Below are 9,820 nucleotides of genomic sequence, written 5' to 3' on the forward strand. Positions count from 1 at the left end.
TGGCAGTTCACATGTCCTTCCTCTTTTATAATTGTGCCTGATTTCCTTCTGATGATAATCACCAGCTGGATGTTTACATGTGATCTATTTACCACCATCATCACTGTTGGTAACAGTGCAGTGTGAGCACAACAGACAGGAATGTGTGGAGAGCAGCGTCAGTCATGATTTCTGCCTCTCAGTGTGTCACTGTCTGCGTCAAGACAGACAGGGGAGCTGCAGAGAGGAGGCGATGCAAGAGGAATCCCCCCCTAATCCCAAAGCTAGCATTAGCTTAGAGGATGTAGCATAGGAAATGTTTTGGAGGTATGTGGTTGTCTCATATTTGTACATGTTATCTGGACGATGTTCAGTTGTTAAGATTAATGAATTATGTTGTGTTTGAATCTGTACAAACAATGTTACTGTTTCATGAGGTGAACCATGTCCCTGTCATACAAAAAGAGCTCGACAGCAGGATTTTGAATCAAATGTTATATGGTCACAACTCATCTCGTAGCTGGTCGGCATCATTCCATAATTCCAACTCTTTTCATAAGTACTTCTTTTACACGTCAATGGAGAAAATAAATGGGAAATCTACTTCTTGAACCAGAGCCATTCTGAAAGCGGACAGTCACTTACACTCTATATAGCTTATGTCCAGAGGTGGGAAGTAACAAAGTACAAATACTTGGTTACAGTACTTAAGTATATTTTTTAGGTATCTGTACTTTACTTGAATATGTATTTTTCGGACTTATGTATTTACTTTTGCTCCCTACATTTTAACACAAATATCTGTACTATCGACTCCTAACATTGTCAAAACGGGCTTGTTAATTGTGTTTTTTGTGGTTAATTATTACCATTTCCAACATCAAGACAGATTTCAACCTTAATGGACATTAACACAGGAAAGACGACCTATCGGTGAATATCAAGCGCAACATACATAACGACGTAAAGCACGTATCAAGACGAAACAGACAAGAGAGGGAGAATCTATCGCAGAGAAGAGGATCAGCACAAATGTCCTTGACAGGGAGTAATTACATGGAAGAGAGTAAAGAGTTTGACATCATCACTGATAATGTTGATAACTTCTATGACGAAGCAGAGCAACAAAACTACCATCCCCTGAATACTTCATTCAATACCTCCTTGACAGTTTTTCATGCTCACAAATATTTTCTTGCTTTAACCCCTGTTGTAGTAAATTGGTTTTTTAAATTTTAATTGAAGTAAGAGTGGTTCAAGTAAATAGTCTTCAAACTGTATTAATGTGACATGAGTCTCAGTTTGCTTTGCACAGATAAAGCCGGAGGAAAAAACAAAGTGCATTTCAGAACCTGTACTTTTCTACTTTTACTTGAGTAAAGAGTTTGAATCAATACCAACACGTTCACTGGAGCCCTTTTTAACACAGGTATCTGCACTTATACTTGAGTACAGGTCGTGAGTACTTTTACCACCTCTGCTTATTTCCAACACAAACTATAAGGAACTAACTTGTTTTACCGCCGGTTGTGCGCATGCGCGAGCTGTGTGTGTCGGGATCAGGGGTGAACTATCTTGCCTCTGCATGTTGTGTCTCTGGCAGCTCTCATGTACACACTAGTACAACTGTGTATCCTCATACACACACACACACTCACACACACACACACTCACACACACACACTGCTCAGCTGCTCTGAGGACAGGACGATCAACCCGCGTCTCTTTCAGCTCCTCTGTTTATTATGCCTCTGCCCTGGACTTGGTGAGTTACTAACTGACTGATGGTTAATAATCAGCAGGAGATCGTTGTCTGATCACTTTGTGTTGACTTTGTGTGGGAAGCTGCTTTACTGTGGAACCTGGGAACTCGTGGACCTTCAGCACCAATGTTTCAACTGTGGATATTTCAGGTTCACGCGTTCTGTGTTGTTGTGTCACCAGAGACGGGAACGAGCTCTCGTGTCGGAGCGAGTCCGTGTTGTGGAGCAGCGGAGGAAGTTTACTGTGGTTGAAATGAGACTGTGGCTGTAAAGACAGACAGGAGGGAGACAGGAGGGAGAGAGACAGGGGAGAGAGAGGAGGGAGACAGGAGGGAGAGAGACAGGGAGACAGGAGGGAGAGAGACAGTGGAGAGAGAGGAGGGAGACAGGAGGGAGAGAGACAGGGAGACAGGAGGGAGAGAGACAGTGGAGAGAGAGACAGGAGGGAGACAGGAGGGAGAGAGGAGGGAGACAGGAGGGAGAGAGACAGGGGATAGAGAGACAGGAGGGAGAGAGGAGGGAGACAGGAGGGAGAGAGGAGAGAGAGAGACAGGAGAGAGACAGGAAGGAGACAGGAGGGAGAGAGGAGGGAGACAGGAGGGAGAGAGACAGGGAGACAGGAGGGAGAGAGACAGGAGAGAGACAGTGAGACAGGAGGGGAGACAGGAGGGAGGGAGACAGGAGAGAGACAGGAGGGAGACAGGCGGCAGGAGGGAGACAGGAGAGAGACGGGAAGGAGACAGGAGAGAGACAGGAGGGAGACAGGAGGGGAGACAGGAGAGAGGCAGGAGGGAGAGAGGAGGGAGAGAGGAGGGAGACAGGATGGAGAGAGGAGGGAGACAGGAGGGAGAGAGGAGGGAGACAGGAGGGAGACAAGAGGGACACAGGAGGGAGACAGGAGGGAGACAAGAGGGAGACAGGAGGGAGACAGGAGACAGTCAGGAGGGAGGAGAGAGACAGGAGAGAGACAGGAGGGAGACCGGAGGAAGGGAGACAGTCAGGAGGCAGGAGGGAGACAGGAGGGAGACAGGAGGAGGCAGGAGGGAGACAAACGACAAACAGGAAACTCCCTCTCTCCTCCCGCACCCCAACCGGACGAGGCACGTGGGTCCCGCTGGGTCTGGTTGTGCTGGAGGTTTCCACCTGTTTAAGAGGAGACCCGCTGGGTTTCTCTACCATTTTGTTGTTTACAATGTAAAGTGCTTTAAGATAAAGTATGTTGCGATTTGGCGCCATACAAATAACAATGTATTGAACTTAATATAATTGAAGAGGACTCTGCTCTCCTCCAATCAAACCTCTAGGTGTGACACTCCTGTGGGGATTTAAAGATTGAACAAACACATCACTGATATTATTGTAAACATATTTTGCACTCATTTATCCCCCATAAAATAAGATAAGGTACAATGAGATAATCCTTTATTAGTCCCACATTAGGGATATTGGTGTTACAGTAGCAAAGAGGACAGTCAATAAATAGACCAAAGTAATGAAAGGTAAAAATGCAATATAAACGCATGAAACACAAAAGAATTATAGAATATGAGTAATATATACATTGTAAACAGATTGCACATTGCACAAGACACCTATTGTTAACTACTCCAGTACATTAATGCAGTATAACCCCACCACTACCTCCTGCTCCACGTGAACGCGCACGTGCACCAAGTGCTGCTGCTGCTGCTGCTGCTGCTGCTGCTGCTGCTGCTGCTGCTGCTTTGAACCTTTAAATTATTGATGTGGTCTCTGGGTACCCACATGCACAGTAGAGTCTCTCTGCTCTTGTCAGATATTACATGTAATACATGTGATGTAATTGGGACAGGAGACGGCCACTGCGGTGGAGAGCTAATTAGAAATGCTGTCATTTTCTTTTATTTTTAGGAACGCTGAAGAGTAGCGCGGATGTGTTTTCAGTGCAGATAAATCCCTTTACACCTCACTGTCTCTGCAGCGCAGGCTTCCACTGTGTAAACTGGGAAATGGCACAATAAGCTGTCTCTTGTTTCACCTCTTATTTGCTGATAGATCCAGGAAGTTGCTCACTCAGACTGCACACACGCACACACACACACACACACACACACACACACACACACACACACACACACACACACACACACACACACACACACACACACACACACACACATACACACAGCCTCATTGGTTTTTAAGTATTTGCTTACTACAGATTATCAGAAACCCGCTTGTCTTGTAGATGCCTGTGTATTAGTGGCAGAGTACAGGCTGTCTTGTGCAAACACAAATGGCAGCCACTGGTTCATACCGCTTCCTCCTGACCAGGAGAAATGTCACTGGTCACCTGGCGTGCTCTTTCTTCATTTAGTAAATGCACAAGCTGTACTGTTTTCCGTGGCTCATGTTAAGTTGAACGTTCTCTTCCCTTCTCTCAGGGACTTAACAGAGGGTCAGTCTGAATCCGGGTCAGCTGCTTGTATTATTGTTGCCTATACTGGAACGAGTCCACACAGATTTGTCAGTATCACTTCCAATGAAAAATCTAAACCAAACTAGAGCTGAATTGATTAGGCGATTGACAGGAAATAAAATACCAAGAAATGTGATGAACAGTTGTTTAATTCATTTTTGAGGCAAAATGCCACAAGCTCTAATTCCAGCTTCCAAAATCTTTATTCTTATTCCCTTACATTACTGTGATATTTATCTTTGTGTTTTGGATCACATTTGAAAAAGGTTATACTAGTCTAATAACAGTTTATTTTTGCTCTGCTTAGATTTTCTTTGACTAAGTAACTTTCAGCAGTCCTGCTTAGCTTTGTAACCCTGAAAATGACTCTTCTTCGGATTTATTTTCCCTGTACACATCCAAAAATAGCAGCCAGTTGAACATTACACCTCCCAGCCCTCAGCATATAGCCATTGGATGGTCTGTTTCCACATATTCTTCACAAAAAAAACTTGAGGAATCATTGGAATGTTAATTACTCTACAGGGGAAAGAAAAAGAGCTGTTGATTTTTTTTTCCTGTTCTCAAGTGCTCAGCTGGTTGTATGTGAAAGCAGGATTTCAGCTCACACTTGCACACTCATGAAACATCAGTTTGTAGGATAATCACTATCAAGATATAATTAGCCTAAACAAACTCGTGGCCTGAAACCGGCTCGACCAGCAGAGCTTTCAAGGGGAAAGATCTGTCATTCCTCCGGTTGTCATTTTCAATAGATGTTTTAGAGTACAGACTTGTTCATGTGTTACTCAGTTGTTATGTATTATGAATTTGTTGATTTGTTTAATGTTTCATTTTATGATCTTGCTGCCTGGATAGAGACACACAATGTCAGACTTATATATTTTGCCCCTCAAAATATTGATCTGTGGATTTATCACCATATAATGTGTTAAATGTCTAAACCTTTTTTCTTTGTGTTCTTGCAGAATGTATATCAACCACCACAGCCAAACAATGAGAGGCATACTTAAGAGGAAGTATGCTGAGGTGGATGACAACCCCTGCTACTCCTCCTCCTCCTCTTCCTCCTCCTCCTCCTCCTCCTCTCCTCTGTCCTCCCTCTCCTCCCCTGCCAACTCGGAGTGGGAGTCCGACGGGGAGAGCAGCTCCTCCAACAACCAGGATTTCACCCCTCATAGATTGTCTTCCATAACCAGTCCACCCAGTAAGTCCCCAACGGCCGCTGTTTCACCCCCCCCCCCCCCCCCCCCCCCTTTTCCAAATAATGCAAACCTCCTTATCTGGCCGTTCTCCCATCAGTGTTTAATAGGAGTGTCTCTTATCGCCCTGCAGCAGCACCGCGATGACTCGCTGATATGAAAACGCTAACCTAAGGGGCAGTTCTAGATAATGCGCCCAGAATGACTTGTCTCTGGACTGTCTGTCCAGTGGCGTGGAAGATCATTTGCCTGGGCGATAGAGCATTGTGGAATTGATTTGAATAGCAAGCTCCCTTTGAAGAACTCATATCAAATGGCCTGATACTGATATCACAAAGCCGCACACAAGGGCTGCAATGACAAAATACTCAGGTATTGTTGTGCACTCTGAGTGTGGTACAGTTTCAGTCTTATTTGTTTGAGTTACCAGGACTCACAACCGGTGCAAACAGTGCCCCAGTGTGGAGCAGCTCGGACAGACAGAGCAGCTGAGACAAGATTAGTCAGCTGCTCTCTGTTGTTTACTGACCTTTGCAACGTGAGTTCAGCCTCAGTAATATGTGAAGGTTGGACAGTTTGTCTTCAACAAACTGTTAAACCAAAACAGTAACCTGGGGGATATTAACAACTAAACCAGCAGAAAGAGTCTGATTACGTTCTGGTAAACCTCCAAAGAAGAGCAGGTATAGCCTGGTTCAATCCGGTTGATCCGTCCCATAGAAGGCTGTTTTTCAGTCTTTCTTTTCCTCATACATGTTCAACTATTGACCCAAGTGACTCTAGTGAAGTAACTAGTGTGTCACCTAGTGGCCATATGCACGTCATGATTCTTTCACACATTAACTACTGTATGACAGGTGAATCGCATCACAACCTGTACAAATAAAATTTGTATTGGATTAAAAAAAATCGAATGCTTATCATCATTGCGAAATTTTTAAATGAATATGTTATTTAAATTTGATGATCTGTTTTAGTTTCTTTCTGATTATTAAATTATTATGCTTTTAACTTTTAAAGTAGCAGATGATCAATCCTGACAGTGCTTCACTTTTTCTGATGATATGTGTCTTTCTTCTTACCCAACCAGTATGCTCCATCCTGAAGAGGCCAAAGCTCGGGGGTTCACAGAGCAATGTGCGCTTTGACCGGGTGACAGTGTTCAGTTTCCCACGCTGCCAGGGCTTCACCAGTGTGCCCAGGCGAGGAGGTGCCACCCTGGGTATGGTGCGGACGCACAGCACTCTTCAAAGCTACACCGTGGCTGAGCATGCACTGGAGCAACAGCACAGACGTAGAGAGAGGCTCCGAGAAAACCGAAGAGAAGAGATGTTCCAGGCATTAAAGCACACAGTAAGTGCACTGCCTTTTTACATTAGTTTGTATTAGAAGGCTCATCTATGCTTCAGTCTTCTCACTCTACCAGTTGTTTTGATTCCAGCTGATCACCAGCGGAGCCATGGACCAGATAGAAGCAGACAGGCTGACTGTGGATCAAATCCCAGAGGAAGACAGCGACATCCACATCAGTGATGCAGAGCTCAAGGACGGAGGTTTCCTTCAGCCGTACTCCTCCAAACAGCGGCAGGCGCTCCTCCAGGCGGCGGGGGTGAAGCGCGTCGACAGGGAGGAGAAGAGACAGCTTCACTTCCTGCGTCTTTCTAGAGAGGCGTGTGGATGTGATTGTCAGGGCTTCTGTGAGCCAGAGACCTGTGCGTGCAGTCTAGCAGGAATCAAGTGCCAGGTACGACTCTTATAGATACACATGATTACTTGCAGTGAGGAGGATTGATGTTTTCTGCACCTGAAATTTGGACAAATGATACCTCTGTTACATTAAAACTAGCAGGTTTTTAAAAAACAATATGTTTTTATGTAACTGAGCATGTTTTGGTTGGTGTGGGTCTGTTTGCTTTCATTCTAAGAGTAGCAGAGACTGGAGAGACTGGACTGTTTATTTATTCACATCTTTTAGTTATCTATTCCAAACCTTTTTACTTTACTTTTAGTGTTTTGGCCATTTATCCATTACTTTATATCTTGTTATGCTAAACTAACATCTTAATCTAATTTCTGACTATATATTAATTTTGTGGTGTAATATTGCATATACTGTAAATTTATTGGATCCAAATCGCAGTTTAAAACTTATTTTACTGTACCACAATCCCTGATTTTACCTAATCAGTCACACGTTTTTATATATTTACTTATTCTTCTATGACTCTGTTATTATTTGTTTTCAAGCGCTATACAAATAAAGATATTATTATTTGAATCACCCATCCCACTGGGTAATATTAGTTTTTTTCTAGGAGTTTTACTAAAAGTATTTTACTTTATAGTGTCAGTAAACGTTTGATTTATCAGCAAAAAACACATTTCACAAGCATCTGTTTTTCATCATTTAACATTGTATGCATTAAAGTACCCACAACACTCTTTTTTTTACACATACAGGTGGACCGCTTAAACTTCCCATGTGGCTGCACTAAAGACGGCTGCGGAAACACTCATGGACGCATTGAGTTTGACTCCAGACGCGTGCAGACCCATTACATCCACACTGGTATGAGGCTCGAACTGGAGAGACGCCTGCCCGATGAAACACTGTGCCGAGAGGACCAGGCGGAGCTTCCTGAGGACCTAGTGGAGTATGAGGACCAGGGTGAGGCTTGTGCAGTGCAGAGTCCACAGGAAAAGAGCTGCCCCTTTGGGTTCACCATGGAGGAAGACGGCCTTCCTCTCACTCTGCCACCCACCCCTTCCTTCCCTTTCATCCCCGAGCGGTTAGTCGTGGAGGAGAACAGCTGCAGCAGTGACATGACCGAATCCTCCTGCACCTCCTCTGACTCTGACGCAGGAGGACGCCTCCCTGGGAGTCAGAGTCACTCTAAGACATATCCCTGTTCCCATAGTATCTGTGAGTCTGAAAACAATAACTACTCTATGTGCAATCAGCTGAGGCACACAGGGGAACCACTGACACAGCACAGCGGCAACATGGCCACACACAGCACAACTACTGACAGTACGGGACCACTTACAACCAACACACTCACAGACAATGTAAGCAGGGCCTCGCTGACAGATTACCTCGACGAGAACGCAAACCAAGCCACAGACTTCTTTGACAACGATTCTCTCGAGGGCTTCCCCAACACGCCCTCCCCCACCCTGGACTATTCCTCAGGGAGGTACATGGACCTGAGTCTGTCCTCCGACTCCGACCTGGAGTTCTTCGACAGCGACTACCCCTCTGGACTGCTGCACAGCTCCTTTAAAGGATACAGACACCCCGACAGCATTTGCAGCCTACAGCTGTTCAGCTCTGTGAATCTGCCACAGTACGAGTCGAGCACCTACCTCCTGGAGTCTTTGATCGGCCTGACCGAACCGAGCCCAGATCAGGTTTACTCAGTCGCAGAAAATCTGCTTTTTTAGGCGATAAGAAACTCTAAACATAACAAAAATCTATGTGAGAGAATTTTATGTACAGAGCACTGCTTTTATATATTTGTAAGAATATTTCAATGTACAAAGAATGATATATAAAATATTTTTTTCCAAGTTAGATATTTTCTCTATTGCCTAAAAATGATTTGCCTTTGTTTCAGAGAAACTACACTTAAGTAATCTAATATATGTTCTGTTTTTTGTATTTTATTTAATGAATCTATCAAATGAAATGATATTAATATCTTCCATGGCCACTAAGAATATTGGTGAATATTCGATGAATGAAGGGTGCACATTAATTTTCAAAGTTAGTGTTACGCAAAGTTACCAAAGGGTCAATGCAGAGATACAATTTCAAGACCATATTTCTCAAGACATCATTAAAATCATATGTATTGTAATTGGCTGTTTGCCGTGGTGCAAACAGGATCATCCACTTTGACTAGTGGTTCCAGCCTTTATTTTGTGAATTAGTTTAAATAATTGCCACGTCACATTGTGTTAAGAGTCTCTGTATTGCAGTAATAAAAGGAAACTGTTTTATTTATTTTTTCACTGATTTCAGATTTGTTTGATGAGTGGTAATTTTGTATCCTCAGTTCTTAGGTGAGGAAACTAATACTGCACAGACATAAACACACACACATAACAAATATTAATGGAATCAGTTCAGTCTTCAGCATCTAACTCTGTCCAGAGGTTTGGAAAGTGCAACAAAACATTACTGATTTTTCCATGGTTAAAAGTTCCATGACACTCACAAACAAAAACAAAGTAATTCTCAGCAGAGGTGCAGCAGATTCAAGCAACAGAAGTGATGCCCGACCGACCTGACCCGCTCTCCCCTGCTTTCACACCTGGCATTTCAATTTACAGCAAAGTCTGTACAGGCAGCACCAGCACCATTAAACAGGGAGGCCACATCGATGCTCCCACAATGCATTTAGACAGGATATTTA

The 9,820-nt window shown here is 43.8% G+C and overlaps 1 protein-coding gene across 3 annotated transcripts in view; it reads left to right on the top strand.

Annotated features, from left to right (window-relative positions):
• The window catches only part of LOC117778921 (cysteine/serine-rich nuclear protein 1-like), a 17,879-nt gene extending 8,459 nt beyond the window's left edge, over nt 1-9,420 (top strand). The window contains exons 1-6 of one of the 3 annotated variants that reach the window (XM_034614830.1): nt 1,602-1,744; nt 3,200-3,241; nt 5,169-5,407; nt 6,493-6,755; nt 6,844-7,146; nt 7,863-9,420. In XM_034614830.1, coding sequence (XP_034470721.1) covers nt 5,170-5,407; nt 6,493-6,755; nt 6,844-7,146; nt 7,863-8,846 — 1,788 coding nt within the window. In that variant the 5' untranslated portion in view covers nt 1,602-1,744; nt 3,200-3,241; nt 5,169 and the 3' untranslated portion in view covers nt 8,847-9,420. Of the gene's footprint in view, nt 1-1,579; nt 1,745-3,199; nt 3,242-5,168; nt 5,408-6,492; nt 6,756-6,843; nt 7,147-7,862 lie in introns of those variants that run through there. The other 2 variants (XM_034614829.1, XM_034614831.1) reach the window with 2 other exon arrangements.
• The last annotated feature ends 400 nt before the right edge of the window (nt 9,421-9,820 follow it).

Source organism: Hippoglossus hippoglossus, chromosome 17 (genome assembly GCF_009819705.1).
Source record: "Hippoglossus hippoglossus isolate fHipHip1 chromosome 17, fHipHip1.pri, whole genome shotgun sequence".
Lineage (NCBI taxonomy): Eukaryota > Metazoa > Chordata > Actinopteri > Pleuronectiformes > Pleuronectidae > Hippoglossus > Hippoglossus hippoglossus.